Raw genomic sequence first — 22,159 nt, forward strand, 5'->3', positions numbered from 1 at the left:
CTGATTAGTTTCCAAATGAATCAGTTGATGGGATGAAAAGCAGCAATACCAAATCTTTGATAAAAGCTGACATCTGACTGTGTACAAGTCCCACACGTCTTCATTCCGACTTGTGGACCAAACATATAGAACCAAATACAAGCATAGACTATTCAGTATCCCTGAGTTTATTGTTCTTTTGGTGTTATGAAAAACAAATTCTATAAAACATGAACCTCTCTGCTCCTTCCCCTTGAATACCTCCATTCGTTTTTCGCCCTCTCTCCAATCATGGCATCAGCTATGTTAAATTTTATATAACGTTATGGATGAAGATGTCTCTGGTTGCTGTGTAACCACATCATAACTGTATTTGATTGACAGAATGTTCAAGTTGTTCAAGGTGTTACATGTCAGATATTCACATACAACAATGAGACACATTCAACACCTATATGATAATTTACTGTGAATCTTCACCCCTGTACTTTGGCTAAATGAAAAACAATGGGTGCCAACAACTACTTCAACACAATAGTCATCACAGGCTGACATATTCCCCAAGCCCCCACATATTTGAAAGGACAAATCATCTCTTATTTATAGTTATTCGTTTCCGTGGAAATCATGAATGATACATAAATGTCATATAAAAATAATGGAAAAACTGTCCATGGATTGCAAAACCAAATTGCACATGCATTCATGTGTAAGTGAGTATGGTAACCATCACAAGATACATGTGATGCATGCCAGCATGGGAACTATCTGGAATCCCCCGATGGGAAGTGCACAAGTGTTGATGATTCAGACATGTAGATGTCCATCACTGAATTTCACGGTGGTTAAGCAATGTTCCAATGCCAAATTAGATGTGCAGGTGTCTGCTGAAAGGAGCCCACGGCTTGAATAATACGTCAGCTGTCATACGCTTCCAGAAATCATACCAGATCAGGAAAACATTCTGACAAAGTACACATCTTGTGTTTAAGTACTTCAATCAGCTTCTGTACATAATGACATCAGTTTCAGGATACTCCAGTCTGAGTAAACTTAGACTTGTCATGATTGCTTAAATTCGCATTTGATTGGACAGTCATAAGTTGCTCAAAGGTCACATGACACAACCTCCTCCTGTTAGAACCAGTGTAGGAGTGTAACGAATAACACTGGGGCTAAGTTTACTCAGACTGATGATAATCAAAGTCATAAGCATTCATAAAAATGTAAGAAAATATTTCAATAACCTTTTCTATACAGTGATATTATTCTCACAAAATATCTGACATTATCCAATCAAACAGCTTGAAATATGAAATAGTAAATACAAAAAAAACCCATTTCAAACGTTAGTTTCCGTCCAGGAAATTGAGGGCAAATCTGAACTTTGTCCCAGTTGTCATATCCTCCTTGACATATGGGTACCAGAATATAAAGTTGACATCCCAAATATTGTTAAAGAGTTGGAATGCCATGCCGTTGATGTTCTTGATTGGTGTTAGAGGGAGGGGTATTACTGATACAGGGTCAGCATCGGTCAGCACGGTCACTATGGCGGCATCAGGGGAGACAATTTCCATACCCGTGTTGGCGGAACTACGGTAAATCACTCCACTGTCAATAGCTAGAAATGGAAATGAAAATTAATGGTTGCATACAATTCACTGGATAAGAGGCACCACACAATATTAGCAATGTGCATGACCTGGTTATTTGGTGATGGAAGATACTGTCTCAGAACGTCTTGTACCTACTGACCTACTGTTTCTTACAGCACAGCAACATTACAATCATGAGGTATGCTTTACACTAACAAAGCCTCTCCCAACACACAAGAAGTGAAATGGCATCTGCACATTTTTCACACTCAACTGTAAGTCCCGAATAAGATATCATATCTGAATAAAACAATCAACCATTAGATAGCAATACAGTTATACAAGTATTCAGTTTCTCACTCTGGGACTGACACCCCCTATTGTCTATGTGTCACTGGGACTCACCATACTGTTTGTGTAACTGTGACTCACCTGATTGCCTGTGACACTGTGACTCACCCTATTGTCTCTGTGTTACTGTGACTCACCCTATTGTCTGTGTGTCACTGGGACTCACCATATTGTCTATGTGTTACTGTAACTCACTATATTGTCAGCGTCACTCTGACTCACCATATTGTCTGTGTCAGTGTGATTCAGATGACAGTCTGTGTCACTGTGAATGAGTGTGTGAATCTCGTTTTACGCCGCACTTAGCAATATTGCAGATATATGGCGGCGGTCTGTAAATAGAGTCTGGACCAGACAATGGGTTGCATGGGTTGCTGAAGGCCTATTCTACTGAGGGGCATTCATGGGTCCTGTGTCACTGTGACTCACCATATTGTCTATCTGTTACTGAAACTCACCCTATCAATCAAAGCTTTATTTCTGTACAAAGATAATCAGGCCCGTATACATACAGTCTCACACATGCAATACTGTTTACACATATGTATACACGCCCATCTGCATACATGTATAAAAATAACAATCAGACTATACAATACAGCTTAACATGGATCAACTAGATAAAGTGAGGATATGATACAAAAGTATAATACAGTACTTAATATTGTCATCCTTGTAATAGTCTGCATCTTCGTTTATAAGACTGTAATACATATAGTCTGAGCATTTTAAACTATGAATGTCATTTGACATAAGTAGTTTCTTAAAATAATACATATTTGTTTTGAGGTCACTTGGTGAACATTTATGACGTAATTCATCATATTTAGGACAAATGAAAATAAAATGATATTTGTCTTCAAGACCTCCATAACAGAAAGGACTTGTTCTTAGATTTGTGTGAGTTTTACACCATTGTCCTTCATTAAATTTTAACCCTAGTAATCCAGCGCTAACTGTAACTACATATTTACTTAATTTATAATCTGCAATTTCAAAAAGGTATTTTTCAGGGTTTAATAAGCTTTTGAATTCTATGTACGAAACATAATGTGCGCTATTGTCAAGATCAGATCGCCATCTTTCTTTAAAAACATCCACTAAACGTGTTGTAAAGATCCCAATAAAACCTTCATTATTTCCAATAGTTTGTGACAACCAACCAAATCCAAAACCATTAGAAAATAACACATATGCCCATGTATCATAGCCAAAGTTATCAAGATTACGTAACATTTCATAAGCTTTCTTTGGAATACAATCTTCATACATTGTTATTATTTTAATCCAGCAGTTGAGACAACGAACAGCTGCATTTACAAAAATAGGGAAACAGACACATTCACCATACACAATAGCGTTAGGTGTCTCAGATCCACCATTTCAGTATAATGTACAAGCCAAAAGACGTATTTTCTCAATAATGTCTATTATCCATATCCCGATATTTCTGAAGTATATAATAGGATAGATTGCATTTGACTATAAAATATTTCGAAAAAGATATCCAGTGACAATGAACCGATTTTTCTTAGGTTGCCATTTAATTCCATCAGTGAGTTTTTGCCACTTAAGGAGAGATCTGACAGTGATCTGCCTAGGCTTGCAGTACATGTGAATAGGAAAACAAGATATCTATAGCTATTGACTATCTTTATGTTATTACCTTTAAAGTACTATGCATCAGTACCAAGTCTACCTCCCCTCCTGAATACAACAATATTAGATTTATCAAGGCTAACATTTAAACCTCTTTTATCTGAATACAAATATGTCATTCATGGTGCTAAAATATGTGATTGATTTTCAAGATCACATTTAGTATCATCACTGAAAAGTAGCATACAAATTTCTATCATATCTGCACATAACTGGATTCTATGTTTTCCATTTTGAGAGATTTCTATGGAAAGCACATTTATAAACAGAGAAAAGACTATTGGACTCAGCATACAACCTTGTTTAAGACCAGAAGGACAGTTAAAGTAGTCTGTTAAATGTGAATTACATCGCACACATTGCTTGATAACAAGTTCAATAATTAAACCTGTCTACTGAATAAAAAGCCTTTTTAGAATCTATAAAAGCAACAATTGTTTTCTCCTTTTTACATAAACAGTTTTCCTTAAGTGCATTTAACATGACAATGTGATCTAGTAGAATAACCTTCTCTGAAACCTGCCTGAGTTTCGGATTTCTTATTCATGAGAATTGCCCATTGTGTTTGACAATTGTTCAATATAATTTTCTTAAAATACTTAAAAAAGAAATGCCCCTATAATTATCCAGGTTGTGGATATAACCCTTCTTATGTAATGGAATAATATTTGTAAAAATAATATTATGATAATAATAACCCTATTGTCCATGTGTCACAGTGACTCATCTGATTGTCTGTGTCACTGTGACTCACCTGATTGTGTCACTGTGACTCATCATATTGTCTGTGTGTCTCTGTGACTCACCTGGTTGTCTGTGTCAATATGATTCACCTTATTGTAGGTGTCATTGTGACTCAACTTATCATCCATGTGTTACTGAGATTCATTTATTGTCTTTGTGTCACTATGACTCACCATGCTGTCTCTGGCTGCCGTTCAGCACGACATTGAGTGGGTCTATGATCTGCCCTAGCTTATGCAGATGCCAGCTGTAGGTCTCTTGTTTGACTGGCTGGAATGTGAAGAACAGTGCCTCTGGCAGCCGAGTGGGAAGCTTGTCAAACCACTGCACTTCAATAGATAAACCTGGTATGGGAGGAATTACCTGCCTCATTAGCAAAACCACTTAAAGTAAGTATGTCACATAAAAATGCTTCTTCCCTTTTCTTTAAAATACGTCTGTCCAGGATTTGTGCTTGCTGAGGATTAATCACTGGACAACATGAGCGAAAACATTGTGTTATGTCACAATTGTTAATAAAATACAGTGAAGCCTCGTTAGTCTGGACGCCGACAATCCGGATGTCTCGCCTCCCGGATGATTTCAGCTTGTTACCAATCAATGCCTATATAATTTGCACCCATAATCCAGAAATTCAGTTTCCGGAACCGGACGCTAAAAAGGTGTAACCAATCAGTAAAACAAACAGTAAATCACTTCATTGTTCGGACACTGTAAATGATGTTCACAAACCGTAACTGCGACTCCCGTCGATGTTTACATAACTTATTGCTCTGTCATTGGGAGCAATAAACACTGGGTGACATTGAGTTGACATGATAAACTCTTGTTAACTTTTGAGAAATGTCAATTAAGGGTTGTTGTTTCTACAAATTAGGACCGAACTACACATTGGCAACGAAAGCCACACCTGGCGTTAAAAGGTCGAAGGATAGAATAACTGTGGCATTGTGTGTCAATGCAACTGGAACTATCAAAATTAAGCCGTTTGTGATCTGCAAAGCAAGGAGACCGAGATGTTTTGGACGTGATTTCAACCCAGAAGTCTACGTGAGATACAGGCATAACACAAAGGCGTGGATGACAAGTGAGCTCTTCTGTGATTGGCTGAAGTAATTTGACAGGCAGATGCGGTCACGTGGACTTAAAGCGATTCTGTTACTAGATAATGCTGCAAGTCATAAATGTGCTTCGATGATGTTTATAATTTATTGTTATCCTTGCATTAAATATACATATATACATTAAATGCTTATTTGTTTTATTCAGTGTCGTGTCTTGTTTGATATAGTAAAGGGAATCAACTCTTGCTGAAATTCAGTAGTCCGGATGATCCGCAATACGGACGAATTTGCTGAAAAACACAACTGTTTTTACAATGCATCATGATGGACACAGAAGAGAACCTCTGCTGTGAAAATTCAACAGTGATACAGGAATCAATATAATATAAAATATTATTACCACCTGTCCTTTAGCTATTACCCAAGGTGGCCTCACCTGGAGGTTGCAAATTGTCCATTGTCACATAGGACACCCATACATCCAGTGGAGCTCCATAGTACTCAATGGCCCTTGAATCTGACATTCGAAGGTGGACATGGAAACGACAATCATTTCCTGCAGGAAAAAGTACAATATGTTGGTCACTCATCAACTTCAAAGCATTTGTACAGTTTGAATATCATTGGGTTAAATATGTATCATTATAATGTAATACTCAGTTTGATCAGTATGAAATATTATCAGCCAGAATGTGGGGGATCAGCAGAAAATTGTCATCCATGCATTCTCCAAAGGAATTAACATGAAACTGGGGTTTCTGGGCTTAGTATGATGGTCTCATAAGATCCAGTACTGATTGGTCCAGAAGTGGGTAAGGGATGCTAAATGCATTCGGTTTTAGAGAGTGAGTGGGTGAATGAGTGGGTGGGTGAGTGCATGTGTGCATCTAGGGCCATTAGCAACATTCTAGCAATATCACAGAGGGGAACAGCAGTAATGGACTTCACACAATGTGCAAAGTTGGGAACTGAACCCAGGGCTTAAGCATGATAAAAGAACACCTCAACCAGTGGCTACCCCACTACCCCGGTTAGGTTATAATGGGTAAGGAACATAATGTAGGTTTTACCAATTCTTGTTTTAATGGCAAATCTGATGATACATTTCTCACATTACATTGATACAACTGAGAGTCTTTTTGTATCCAATACAGGACAATTTTTATGGATAGCGACTTCTTGAGTTTATTTTCACAACGCTTCGGGGCTTATCCTAGCCCCCTCATCAGGTTGAGCTGAACTGAACAGTAAGGCTAACTATTAACTGTATCCAGTTTATCATGACTCTATTGAGCTACCTGCAATCCTGTAGACCTCCACAAGCTGTGTTGGCCACACTCGACTCTCAGCGTCGGAGTTGTTCGTCATGTTCGGCTTCCCGATGCCCAGCCATGACACACTTGGCTGATACGTTGTGAAGAAATTGTCAAAGTCTGATTGGTTGTATGTCTGATACACAAACTGTCCCAAGGGGCTGGTCTTGCTGGCCCAGTTCAACTGTGAATAACATGGCAAGACAAATGATGAAAGTATATTGATTTATTGAAATTAATATCAGTCAAATTTGAAAGGGCATCAAGAATGATTTCGTTTTTTTTCAAGTAAACTTTCAAATATTGATTGCCATTTCCACTGAACTTTATGCTGTAAGCAAATTATATACAATGACAAGTCATCAGGAACAGAGTATCAGCTCAAAGCATTTGCAATGAAAATCTGTAATGCTTCCATGGCAACGGATGGATTATACTTTCTGGTTGCAGAAGGTCCATACACTCACCTTGGTGTAGGGGTCTGAGAGTGTGCTGAGAGCTCCATCGCTCCTGAAACCGAACTTGAACCCCTTCCCACAACTTTGTACAGATGCAGGGTCAGACAGCTTGTTATAGCCTGAAGAAACAAAACCACATACTCAAACCAAACTTGAAGCTCTTCACCATACTGTCACAATACCAGATCAATCCTGCTTACCTCCCCTACTTTCACTTCACCTGTCAGATCAGATTCACCTCCCTTCTCTCACTATTCCTGTCAGATCTGTCCTGCATAGCTCCCCTACTCTCAATATACCTGTCACATCAGTAATGATTACCTTGCTTACTCTCAGTATATCTGTCAGATCAGCTCTGATTACTTCCTCTACTCTCACTATACCTGCCAGATCAGGCCTAACACCCTCTCATACTCTCACTGTACCTACCAGATCAGGCCTACCTCCCTCCCCTACTCTCACTATACCTGCCAGATCAGGCCTGAGTACCTCCCCTACTCTCACTATACCTACCAGATCAGGCCTACCTCCCTCCCCTACTCTCACTATACCTGCCAGATCAGGCCTGATTACCTCCCCTACTCTCACTATACCTACCAGATCAGGCCTACCTCCCTCCCCTACTCTCACTATACCTACCAGATCAGGCCTACCTCCCTCCCCTACTCTCACTATACCTTCCAGATCAGGCCTGAGTAAATCCCCTACTCTCACTATACAATCCAGATCAGGCCTGATTACCTCCCCTACTCTCACTATACCTTCCAGGTCAGGCCTGATTACCTCCCCTACTCTCACTATACCTTCCAGGTCAGGCCTGATTACCACCCCTACTCTCACTATACCTACCAGATCAGGCCTGATTGCCTCCCCTACTCTCACTATACCTACCAGATCAGGCCTGATTACCTCCCGTACTCTCACTATACCTTCCAGATCAGGCCTGATTACCTCCCCTACTTTCACTGTACCTACCAGATCAGGCCTGAGTACCTCCCCTACTCTCACTATACCTACCAGATCAGGCCTGAGTACCTCCCCTACTCTCACTATACCTTCCAGATCAGGCTTGCTAGCCTTCAGCATATCCCACTCCATCTTCACTTCGGCCATGAGGGGGTGCACGTCAAGTGTGTCTAGCGCTGTGTATGCGAACTGTCGCTGTTCCACCCATGACGATACACCATCCAGAAGATGCTGGTCTGAAGGTGAAGGAGATATCATGATGTCAAGTGTGTGGTAAAGACTTATTGCTTAATTTCTGATCATTAACCATTACGTCGTAGTCAAATTTTAGCCTTGAAAACAGTATTGTTTGCATATATCACACTGGACATCAGTGAATATAGTTTTTATCAGACCAGAATTCTGTGAGTATACTTGAGAGGCACAATGGCTAGGATCTTTGATAGAGCTGCATAGATGTTGAAGATTCGGGGAGATGTCAGAAATATATAATTAATGACAGCTGGATAGCTGTTCAAATCTGGGGCCACATTCAGTCACATGAGGTGAATATTTGTATCGTGACACAGTGAGTATCAGTGAGTAAGTTTAGTTTTATGCTGCTCTTAGCAATATTCCAGCAATATAATGGCATGGAACACCAGAAATAAACTTCACATATTGTAACTTAGTGGGGAATCCAACCCGGATCTTCAGTGTGACGAGGGAACACTTTAATCACTAAGCTATCCCCTTGCTCTTTTAAGGTACCAGTAATAAAAACAGTTATTTGTCAGTAGACATAGGTGTGAAGGTTTGAAATTTGGTCGGAAATATAATCCATTTAAACAAACTAGAATCTAGCATTATTACTTGGAGCATGAAATGGCCACTTTCTCTCACAAAGAAAGATTGCACTCAAGTACAAACTATGGATACATTTCCCTTTCAAAAATCAAATGGCTGACTAAAGCATTTCCGGATTATCAAAGTAACTGGCTACTGGTGGCATAACTACCTTTGTGTTTCATGGCATAAATAAATCGGGCATTTGTCCAGTTGTACTGGTCAAAGACGCTGCTAAGTCCACATGTATGTTCCCCCAGCTTGAGGAGAAATCGGCTGGAGTTGTAGAAGGCAGGGTCAGACAGCGAACACACTGCAACATAGGACAGTCATGTTGATAGAATGCACTGCAACATAGGACAGTCACGTTGATAGAATGCACTGCAACATAGGACAGTCACGTTGATAGAATGCACTGCAACATAGGATAGTCACGTTGATAGAATGCACTGCAACATAGGACAGTCACGTTGATAGAATGCACTGCAACATAGGATAGTCACGTTGATAGAATGCACTGGAACATAGGACAGTCACGTTGATAGAATGCACTGCAACATAGGACAGTCATGTTGATAGAATGCACTGGAACATAGGACAGTTATGTTAATAGAACATACTGCAGCACAGGACAGTCACATTGATAGAACACACTCCAACATAGGACCAGCAAATCGATAGAACACACTGCAACACAGGACAGGCACACTGATAGAACAAACTGCAACACAGGACAGTCACTTTGATAGAACACACTGCAGCATAGGACAGTCACATTGATAGAGCACATTGCAACTTAGGACCAGCAAATCAATAGAACACACTGCAACACAGGACAGGCACACTGATAGAACACACTGCAACACAGGACAGGCACACTGATAGAACACACAGCAACATAGGATAGGCACACTTATAGAACATACTGCAACATACGACCAGCAAATTGATAGAACACACAGCAACACAGGATAGGCACACTTATAGGACACACTGCAACACAGGACAGGCACACTTATAGAACACACTGCAATACAGGACAGGCACACTGATATAGTTTTACTCCTTGGGTCATTGTGCAGCTTATTTACCTGTAAACTAGACCAATGAAGATCTGCGTGAGAACTGATCTTCAGCAACTCATGCCTGTCGTAAGACGAGACAAACTGGATCAAGTGGTCAGGCTCGCTGACATGGCTGACAGGTCACTATATCCCTATTGTGCAGAACGATGCTTATGCTGTTTGTAACTGGATTACATGGATTCGTGATGGTGTGGACTGATTGTTTGCATGTCATAGGGATATATTTTCTATGACTACACACTGCTACTCTAAACAACATTCACACATTACAGATAGCCATAATACACATGCCAAGGGGGCACCATAGTCTGTATCACAGTCTGAACCACATTATTTTCATTGAAGCCTAGATCTTTCTGAAATGCTAACACCCTAAATATCTAGATTTCCTCAAGTCCTGAACTTCCAAGCTCACCTCTTCAATTTCAACGGGTCTATTTGTTTCTATCAAAGTTATATGTATTCAGGGACTAAGTGTTAGTCTAGGGAGATCAGTGATAGCAGTGTTTCTATTGTATCTCAGTGTGCTACACTGTTGTAGTTCACGAGCATATTTGATCAACATGTAAAACATAAAATGTTGTATTTCTAGCACTTTTGTTACATTTGAACAAAAAAGTTCTCATCATAAGGCGAAACAAAGCTCAACTTTCTCAGCAATTTCAGCGAAGTAAATAAGAGCACGACAGAATATTCTGAGAAAAGGCAGCCATCATGTTTTCACAATGCAAAATGGCTGGATAACCTCTATCATTAGTTACAAAATCCATCTAAAGCTTCATGTCCATTGTTCTAAGATTGCAAGACAGACATACATTGTAACTTTACCTTTTGCTTCCAGACATCTTGTACGAGCACGCAAAAAAGCTCTCATTTCTGCGACTTTCCGTGGGTCAGACCCTGCTCCTTGTATCCAGGTGTCACCAATCTCCTTGGTAACCACAGGAAGTTTGGCCTTGATACTCTGCGCAGCTTCTACAAATGCCTCAAATGTTGAGCCCTGAACTTCAGCATTTGGAAAGATTGTTCGTGAAATCTCAAAGTTGGATAACACTTCCTGGAAAAGCAGTATCAAAATGCAACAGAAACAGCACAACTCTTCAAACAAGTAGGGGATAATGAACTTTCAGTTTGGATAGGAAGTGTAAACGTTAACAAAAGTTTCAAGGACAGACTTCTTATGAATACAAAACCATTTCCCTCTATTACCACCCCTAAATACAACACATGATATGCACATGCACAATGCATGATATGCACATGCACAATGCAGTAGCCCCTTGCATGTGCCTGGGCCCCCATTCTTGATTTTGATGTTTATTTAAGAAATTCAAGAAATCACTTAGAAGTGTCTCTTCAGTCATACTGGTTTTTTAAGTCAGTTAAAAAAAACTGTTCCTATTCCACCAAAATGATAATATACTCTTAAAAAAAGGTAGTTGATCTTCATTTTTTTATTTACAATTAAAAATATTTAAGAGATTTATAGGAGTCAGTCAATGTTGATATGATATCATTGAATGTTTTGAGAGTGCATCACCATCTGCACTTCCTTATAACCATAGCTATTTGAATTAAATTGCTTTTGAAAGATGATTGGTGTATGGCATGTAATTTGCATGTATATGATTTTCATTTAAAAAAAACAACAACTAGAAACAAACACTAACATGAGTGTGAGTGAGTGAGTGAGTGAGTTTAGTTTAGTTTTACGCCGAGCTCAGCAATATTACAGCTATATGGCGGCGGTCTGTAAATAATCGAGTCTGGACCAGACAATCCAGTGATCAACAACATGAGCATCAATCTGCGCAATTGGGAACCGATGACATGTGTCAACCAAGTCAGCGAGCCTGACCACCCGATCCCGTTACTCGCCTCTTACGACAAGCTGAGTCACCTTCTATGGCAAGCATGGGTTGCTGAAGGCCAATTCTACCCCGGGACCATGAGTGTGATGCAAGATGAGTGTGAAATTAATGTTTTTGGATCCATTAAAAATGCAAAAAAGAAAAAGCAGCTTTTAAGATTCACCTCCACAGATTCTGGTGGTCCTGAATTGTCTGTGCGGAAAGCGAAGCACATGGCTTCAGCCAGCCCGGGAAATATGACACAGTTATCAGCTGATAGCCCACCAGGGTTGGCAGGATTTGGACCTGGGTTCTGTGGGTAGCCAACTGAAACAGTGAGATGATCAGATTAACAGACGCTTGGTGTATCATGAAAAAAAATGAAAGAAATGAGTAGAAAGGTTGAAACATTTATGTTAATGAATTAATAACTACTTTGAGGCTGGAGTTACTATACAAAAACAATGCCCAGTACACTTTTAACAAACATTTATAAGGTTTAAGAAAAGTGTGCTTCAGTTTCTATGTGTTATTGTTTAAGATAATATTCACCACAAATACGATTCTATCATTAATAAAAATGTTTAACACATATGAGAAACATGATGAAAATTGAGTGCTTAAGATGATGAATTAACATTGATACTGGTGTTGACAGATAGGAGACTCACAAGGGTTCCACATGCCAATAACACTTGCACCCTGGAACTCCCACCGGAAGATCTTGGGGACTTCAGGGGGAGCAGTCATCGGATTGACCCCCACAGATACCCCAGCTACTCCATACTTCACGAAGAGAGGCAGCAAAGCTTGGGTCATACCTGCAAACACAGAACTAGGTCTGCACATTGGGTAAGACCTGAAGACGCTTAGTGAGGTCTGCAAAATACAGCATGGGGTCTGCACACACTGGTTTGGTGTCGGGTGTTGCCAGATGAAGTTGGGTGTTGCCAGATGAAATGGAGTTGTATATGATGGATGAAGTGGAGTGTTATGAGATATATGGAGTGAGGAGTTGTTGGATGAAGTAAGGTGTTGCTAGATGAAGTGGAGTGTTATGAGATATATGGAGTGAGGAGTTGTTGGATGAAGTAAGGTGTTGCTAGATGAAGTGGAGTGTTATGAGATATATGGTGTGAGGAGTTGTTGGATGAAGTAAGGTGTTGCTAGATGAAGTGCCGTACTGCCAGATGAAGTGGAGAAGGTGTCTTTGAGATGAAATGGGGTGTTATGGGATGGATGGGGTGGAGTGTTGGTGGATGAAGTACGGTGGGGTGTCCGTGAGATGAAGTTGGGTGTTATGGGATGGATGGAGTAGGATGTTGTTGGACGAATCAGGGTGTTGCCAGATAAAGTGGGGTAATGCCAGATAAGTGGCATGGGGAAGTTTGGAAAAGGTTTGATATGAGGCAACTATGATTATCATATAAGGAGACAACCACCCACCTGGCACATCCCTCTGACTGAGTGTGCGGTACTTCCTGATGATGCCGAGACGTTTATCCAGGTCCTGCCCAAGCTGAAGCCCAAACTCCACCAAGGCAGGGTCCAGCATCTCAAACTGCATGTTCATTGGTCCAGCATGCCAGCTGATGTCTCCCCTCCGCGCTGCTGCTACAAAATCTGACACAGCCTCTTTACCAGGGCACTGAAAAGAAGGCAGAAACTATGACCAGCTGTGACTTTGAGTTTACACCTGTCAATCCGGGATCAAAGCTTGAACATAACTCAATGGCTGCAACAAAGATAAAATGTTATCTTTATGTGAGCATATTCTGGGCATGTATCCTGTTATCATAGGAACAACACATGCGTATTGAAGAACACATAGTCCACTGACTATTCCCTGCCCATGTTAATGGTGACACTACAAGTGAAACAGACTCCGCCTCGACAAACAGGATAGCATGAACACATACAGATATCCCCATCCACATTTGAATTAACAGAACTAACATCTTTTATGGATAAATCTTCTTTTATCTTTTACACACAACATTACAGGGTCATTTCAGATCAAGAGCAGCCTCTCTGGACTGGAGCTGTGTTATGAATATAGCGAGTGAGTAAGTTTACGAATATAACCATATTCTGTTTTTAGGAATAACACGAAACAGATGACAGATTAGTGATTATCTAGGATTCAAAATTACATACAACAGGCTGGTAAATTGCAATAAAATAAATAATTTTGCTCCAAATTGGAATTTTCTTCTTTTTCATTACTATACAGAGGTGTTTTAACATTGTATTTTGAAACTGCATTCAACACAGTAAAACTGAACTGAGCGCTTAATCCCATTCACTTCTCTGATCCTCTGATCGATGAAAAACTGTTCCCTAAAAATAGCCATAAATATTGTTGTTAGTTATATATGTAACCCAAATTGATATATTTAACCCAAACTGATATGTGTAGCAGAAATTGATATACTTAATGTAAATTGATACATTAACACAAATTGATATAATTAACATAAATTGATGTATTTAACACAAACTGTTAGATTTAACGTAACTTGATACATTTAACATTAATTTCCAGATTCCAGATTCAAATCACTTATAATGGTGTGTGGGGAATACATACCTGCAGTACAATTCCAGATAAGTTTAAGTTTGGGGGACAGTCCAGGTACAGACTGACTAGCCAGGGGTGGGTGGTGTACACAAGTCTCTCCATGTATCCTTCTGAACGTAACTGCTGCGATATGTTGACTGCTCGGGGAAAATACACCGTGAAGTACCGGTTGATGACATTGTTGACAAAACCAAGTGTGGGAAAAATACCATTGTAACCAACATCTGAAGTAAAAAAAATAGTGAGTTGGGCTCAGTGCCATGTTGAGCAGTATTCCTGTTATGTAACTGACTCGTAACTAAACCTGAAAGTTACTAGCCAACAAAATAAGACCACTAGACCAAAATTTGAATGTAGACTGAATCCAAGCAAAAGAATACAAAACGTTAAACTACCATAATTTATCTGTTAAAAATCTTGCATGATTTAATAGTATATCATAACTTGAGAGAGTGGCATGCATAAAAAATGACCCTGTCGAAATTCACGTGCCAGTTGGGCCAGTGATGGTGGAGATGTACTAACCCACATGGATTTTTACTAGACTGGGGCTACCAGGCCAGTGACTATTTCAAACACTACTTGTAAGTTTGAGGAGAACCAGAAGTGATACAGGTCTCCGATATTTACTACTTTTGTTTACCAGACATTCCTGCCAGTTGGACAGATATATTTCTTAGCTTTGCGAAACTGGAAGTTAGATTCTGTTAGTGAATCTTCTGTTTCCATGGTTACTTCTACTTGTACATACCAAGATGGTTCATAAAGATGAGGTGTAGTCTCTTGACATGTGAAGTGTTGGTTGATTGGTAAGCTGTGTCCAGGGTTGAGGTCAGTGCTACAGAGACCTCAATCCCCCACACCACACCCAGAACCTGTAACACCAACAGTGACATGCATCATCTTGTAGTTGTACAGGTTCAACATTGTAGCTGCATCATTACTGACTTGTACTTGTACAACCTTGTAGTTGCATCATCACTGACTTGTACTTGTACGATCTTGTAGTTGCATCATCACTGACTTGTACAGCCCATTTGAGTCAAAATTTCTCCAGTGAATTGCACTCTAACTCAAAAACAAATAATTGTATTTCACTCAAACTAATGCCAAAGTAAATAGGAAAAACACACCAAATCTGCAGAATTTTGTTAAGTTATTTAACAAACCATCATTATTTTTATCTGATACTGCAACATTTCTGATAAGGGTGTAGCAACAGCTTAGGTAACTGCCAGGTAAGCAAGAGGCACAGGCTCATTTGTCATTCATTCTACTGATTGATTGATTCATCTCACACAATGAAGTTTACTGCTGATGTCAAAGCTTTAATGTACAAGGTCTATGACAACTTCTAGTCTGAAACTCAATGGGTTGGAAAATTTTATGCACTTGATAAATTTCTTAAACGTACTGTGCTGTTGGGGTTCCAGAGCAGCAGTTGAAAATATCACTAAGACAATGACAAACTCCATCTTCAAACAACAGTGCACAGGAGAGGGCGCATAAAAATCCACATAAATTGAATTGTGTCAAAAAAACTTGTCCAGAACAAAATTTGGAGTGTATACAGCAAGAACAGACACTTATCATTACACACACTCCAAAAAGAAATGGAAACTCAACACTATCTCTCAATATCTAAGTGCCAACTTTGGAAATTACTTCATAAGTTAGGATTTCGGTACACCAAAGTTAGTGGGGAAGTGAGTCGTGTTCTATGTGAAAACTTTTGAGCCTATTTACCTTGATGTGACTTGGGTGAATGCAAGCCACAATGCAGAAATGCAATGGCTCCTAGCACTGAAGAGGCATGTTCCAGAAGACTGCCAATAAGCAATAGAAAGCGACTCATAGCGCTTCATGCAGGTTGTAAGTCTGTAGGATTCTTACTTGGGTGTTCTCTTGTGTTTAAGGCTAAAGCCAAAGACAACCAAGTTTACCACACCGAAATGAATGGACAGGTTTTATGGAATCAGTACAAAAACAACTTGTATCGGCATTGCTCCATATCATAGTGTCCAGAATCCTGAGACGAAAGCCCCAACTTAAAATTCAAGGAAGTCAGACATGATAAATTGCTTAGAAAACCATAATGTACCATTTACACATAACAAAACCCAAACTTTATGAAATCATTATAACACTGACCAGTATCTGAAATTACAAGGTCATGATGTAGCTAGCAGCAGATGCCTGGAATAACACAATGTTTCAAATAACAAATGTTCAAAATCTAGTCCATGAATCCATGGCTAAGCTTTCACAAGACATATGGAAAAAATCAGTTAAGAAAATTGAAAAAGCTGTGGAGCTTCCGTACTCGCTTCAAAGCAGTTTAGAACAGGCCACTATCAGTCCTGTTATCATACGAAAACAGTGACTCCATGTCCGAGTGAAAAGCACAGTGTGATGACCTTTGATACCATCCCTACTGATGAAATCAACATCGCATGTGCCTCTTGATTACGTGACTGTTACCTGAGCTGTTACTACACCTTTGTCACAAATCTTGCAGTATCAAATGAAAATATTGATGGTTTGTTAGACAACTTTTATATTTTGTTAACAAAATTATAACAAAATTCTGCAGAGTTGGTGTGGTTTTCCTATTTACTTTGTACAACATTGTAGGTGTATCATCACTGACTGGTGCTTATACAACACTGTAGCTGCATCATCAGTCATATTGGCATGTATAACACTGAAGTCGCATCATCACTGACTTGTAGCTGCATCAGCAGTTATTTGTAGATGTATGACATTGCAGCTGCATCATCACTGACTTATAGTTGTACAACACTGAAGCTCCTTAACACTGACTTGTAGTTGTGCACAACATGGTAGCTGCATCATCAATGACATGTAGTTGTGTACAACATTGTAGCTCCTCATCACTGACTTAAAAAATTGTTGTACAACATTGTAGCTTCTCATCACTGACTTGTAGTTGTACAACACTGTAGCTCCTCATCACTGACTTGAGCAAAATTGCAACTGCATTTTCAGTTTCTTGTCTCACAATGGACACCTATATCACTTACTGGCATTAAAGGGGCACTGATGCGGAGCGAATAATGTTTCTCGCCAACGGTCGAATTACGAAACCAAACCGCAAATTGGTCAGCGCCCGCTCCTTCGACCGTGACGGACAAAGGAACTGGGCTCCTGTCCATATTAGCAGAATTTCTTCACCTAAACAGTCAGGAGGTCGGATGCCCATCATATGCCATTTGTTTAAAAATATCCATGGTATTCCTTGTCTGATCGTATCCAAATATCCCAGCAGTGTAGTTCTTTTCGGATGCTTGGATGGAATAGTTACTGATCCAATTTGATCCTATTTCTGTGTTTTTAACCTCGATATTTAATCATGTTACATGAAAATATGATGTCTACAGGCACGTAGCAAGCCATTTGTTTCAGTACGGAAGGTTGTAAAGCTTTATATATATAGGTAGTTTTGAGTGTTGGTTCAGCTGTGATAGCAAATATCATACGGAAATTTTGGTAGCTATGGTAGCTACAATGGTTTATTATTTATGATAATAAAAACACACAGTTGATTTATTTGAATTCGTAAACAAAAAACGATGACTTTGCCTTTGGTAGAGAAATCTGAAAATTTTCTTACGTAAAAAAACCCTTATTTCACCTATTTACCCAAGTACACAGCAAATGCCTGTGTGTATTCCTTATGTAACGAAATTCCGTTGGTATCCTCAAAACAGTTTCGGCCCATAAGTGTTGTCAGGCTGCATGCGACACAGAGATTACATCTTCCTTGCTGTAACTCGCGTTTGATGGTGTACACCTGCACGTGTTATTTGTCATTATTTCTCTGGATGGTCAATTAATGAATTTATAACAGGTATAATTAGTAGTAACACCACTTCGGTTACTCAACAAAGGTTCCCATTTGGCACTTCTCCTGTCTGGAGTAAATACTCAACATTATAAACTAAGGTCTGTAATGGCAAATGTATTGTATGTTATGTAATATGTGCATGTAAGTGATGCAAGAGGGTTTATCAGCTGAGTTACAAAAACAAACATCGATCAAAGGATTAACCGATAACACACTGATTGATTAATTACTTTTATCTTCTGACGGATTTGTCAAAAGGCAGTGTGTGTAGATGACTACACCCTGTCGTAAAGAGTGAGTGCAAAAACAACATCATCCCTTCAAAGAATTAACCACCCTTGCGTTGGTTGATTGATTGCTCATTATTGGTTAACTAAATTACTTAGAATAGTGGACATCATGCAATTAGTTTGTCAGGTGTGCTATCTTGGGAGACCAATGAGAGATTTATCTGGTTTTCACCAACGAAAGACGTGAAACGATGTGTTACTTTTTCGCAAACTAGACAGTTGTAAGACACGCGACATAGAGCAGGATTATTTACCAGCTGCAGATGAATGGAATACGATTTCTTTTACGTGGATATTGATGGATACATTCCTGAACAAGGTAGTAGCCTGACATTGTTGCTATAAAATTAGTCTGTTTGACATTCATTATTTGCATTTTGTTTTAATTTATTTGTTGTAGCATTCAGCAGAATCTATATGACAGAAAACACACACTAGATCGTGTATATGTGTGAAATAGGATCCACTTTGGCAATCTATACAATGTATAAATGTTGCTGTTATGTTAGAAATTTACTATGAGTATAAGCAGATCATGTGTTCTTTTATTAATTTTCAGAATCATACAAATATGACAATAAACTAATTAGGGTTATGAGACAAAATATAGAGACGTACATTGGCTTCGTTATTTTCCCGTCCTAATAGTTTTTTACCATTTCTACCACTGGCAGATGATTAACCTTCAAAGTGTTTCATTTGTTTTCCTAATACATTTGTTATGAAGTAAAAATGACTTCACCTAAGTTGATCTGTCTATAATTAAACTATCAATTGCGCTTACGGAATGCGCAGCAGAGGTCACGAACCAGTCACGAATGCTGGGATATCATCCGGGTACTCACGGGAGAAAAACAATAACAAAAGTTTACACCAGTCCACGGAAATTGCTCCTTTAAAGGGGCACTGATGCGGAGCGAATAATGTTTCTCGCCAACGGTCTAATGACGAAACCAAGCTGCAAATTGGTCAGCACCCGCTCCCTCGACCGTGACGGACAAAGGGACTGGGCTCCTGTCCACATTAGCAGAATTTCTTCACCCTAAAAAGTGCGGAGGCCGGATGCTCATCACATGACGTTATTTAAAAATATCCATGTATTCCTTGTCTGATAGTAACAAAACATCCCAGCAGTGTAGTTTTTTTTCCGGATGCTTGGATAGTATAGTGACTGATCCAATTTGATCCTATTTCTGAGTTTTTAACCTCGATATTTAATCATGTTATGTGATAATATGATGTCTACATGCACGCAGCAAGCCATTTGTTTCAGTCCGAAAGATTGAAAAGCTTTACATTTAGATAGTTTTGATGGGTATTTTTGTTGGTTCAGCGGTGATAGTAAATATCATACGTAAATTTTAGTAACTGTGGTAGCTACCCCGGTTTATTATTCATGGTAATAAAAACGCACAGTTAATTTATATGAATTCGTAAACGAAAAACGATGACTTTGCCTTTGGTAGAGAAATCTGAAAATTATCTTACGTAAAAAAATCCCAAACCTATTACACCTATTTACCCAAGTACACAGCAAATGCCTGTATGTATTCCTTATGTAACGAAGTTCTGTTGGTATCCTCAAAACAGTTTCGGCCCGTAAGTGTTTTCAGGCTGCATGCGACATAGAGATTACATCTTCCTTGCCGTAACTCGCGTTTGATGGTGTAAACCTACACGTGTTATTGTCATCATTCTCTGGATGGTCAGTTCATGACTTTATAACAGGTATAATTAGTAGTAACACCACTTTGGTTACTCATCAAAGGTTCCCATTTGGCACTTCTCCTGTCTAGAGTAAATACTCAACATTATAAATTAAGGTCTGTAGTGGCAAATGTATTATACGTTATGTAATATGTGCATGTAAGTGATGTAAGAGGGTTAATCAGCTGTGTTACAAAAACAAACATCGATCAAAGGATTAACCGATAACACACTGATTGATTAATTACTTTTATCTTCCACAGCGGATTTGTCAAAAGGCAGTGTGTGTAGATGTACAGATCTATACTGACTACACCCTGTCGTAAAGTGCGAGTGTAAAAACAACATCCTCCCTTTAAAGAATTAACCACCATTGCGTTGATTGATTGCTCATTAATGGTTAACTAAATTACTTAGAATGGCGGACATCATACATTTAGTTGCCAGGTGTGCTATCTTGGGTGACCAATGAGAGGTTTATCAGGTTTTCACCAATGTGTTACTTTTTCGCAAATTAGACTGTTGTAAGACACACGACACAGAGCAGGATTATTTACCAGCTGCAGATGAATGGAATATCGTTCTTTTATGTGGATATTGATGGATACATTCCTGAACAAGGTAGTAGCCTGTCATTGTTCTATAAAATTAGTCTGTTTTACATTCATTATTTGCATTTTGTTTTAATTTATTTGTTGTAGCATTCAGCAGAATCTGTTTCACAGAAAACACACACTAGATCGCGTATGTGTGTAAAATAGGATCCACATTGGCAATCTATACAATGTATAAATGTTGCTGTGATGTTAGAAATTTACTATGTAAAAGCAGACTGTGTGTTCTTTCATTAAATTTCAAAATCATACAAATATAACTATATATATAAACTAATTAGGGTTATGAGACAAAATTTAGAGACGTAAATTGACTTCGTTATTTTCCCGTCCTAATAGGTTTTTACCATTTCAACCACTGGCAGATGATTAACCTTCAAAGTGTTTCATTTGTTTTCATAATACCTTTGTAATGAAGTAAAATTACTTGACCTTAGTTGATCTGTCTATAATTAAACTCTCAGTTGCGCATACGGACTGCGCAGCAGAGGTCACGAACCAGTCGCGAATTCTAGGATATCATCCGGGTACTCTCGGGTGAAAAACAATAACAAACGTTTACACCAGTCCACGGAAATTGCTCCGCATCAGTGCCCCTTTAAGGCACCAGTTTGAATGAGGCATTTTATTGACAAGCAGCAGGATTTTAAAATATCTATATGGGTCTAATCAGTCATTCCTTTTGAAAACAACACAACGATTCATCGACATTGGTTAAATTCTTACAATGAATACAAAAAATTGATACTGTCATCACTGTTTGGGTCACCATACAAAATTATAACTTACATGAAATTTTATTCCACAAGTGTCATGAACTCACGATCTAATTACCCATAACATTTAATACAATCATACACTTTTTAAGAAATAACGTAAAATCGTCCAGGCTCTGAACAGCATTATTATAGCATGACCTCAGACACAGAGTCTGGTATGACGTACTTTCTATGAGGTTTACTTGTCTTTGTACTGTAGACTTTTGATCGACTTTTAACTCTTGATTCGACAGATGACACACCGCTTGATAACATTAATACAGTATACTACATCTTTAAATACACATGTACTCACTGCAATAAACAACACCTTCGCTAACATACTCGATAGCGAGTGTCCTCCCCTTCTTTATTTGTACACAAATGTCATGTGCAAGCTTCCTCGTCAGTAACCAATAAAAATATTGAAAAATGTGGCTCCATACAGC

General features: G+C 39.0%; 1 protein-coding gene across 1 annotated transcript; it reads right to left on the bottom strand.

Moving 5' to 3' along the window:
• Positions 1 to 146: 146 nt before the first annotated feature.
• LOC137261212 (uncharacterized) lies at positions 147 to 22,159 on the bottom strand. Its single transcript, XM_067798921.1, has 14 exons — positions 22,027 to 22,159; positions 15,225 to 15,348; positions 14,483 to 14,697; positions 13,339 to 13,540; positions 12,564 to 12,713; positions 12,077 to 12,219; positions 10,871 to 11,099; positions 9,130 to 9,270; positions 8,222 to 8,368; positions 7,176 to 7,285; positions 6,694 to 6,892; positions 5,832 to 5,951; positions 4,505 to 4,675; positions 147 to 1,603 (listed from the first exon to the last, which is right to left on the bottom strand). The coding sequence occupies exons 1-14, from the start codon at positions 22,051 to 22,053 to the stop codon at positions 1,329 to 1,331; spliced, it is 2,253 nt and encodes a 750-aa protein (XP_067655022.1). The 5' UTR covers positions 22,054 to 22,159; the 3' UTR covers positions 147 to 1,328.

The sequence above is a fragment of the Haliotis asinina genome, chromosome 14 (genome assembly GCF_037392515.1).
Source record: "Haliotis asinina isolate JCU_RB_2024 chromosome 14, JCU_Hal_asi_v2, whole genome shotgun sequence".
In the NCBI taxonomy this organism is placed as follows: Eukaryota; Metazoa; Mollusca; class Gastropoda; order Lepetellida; family Haliotidae; genus Haliotis; species Haliotis asinina.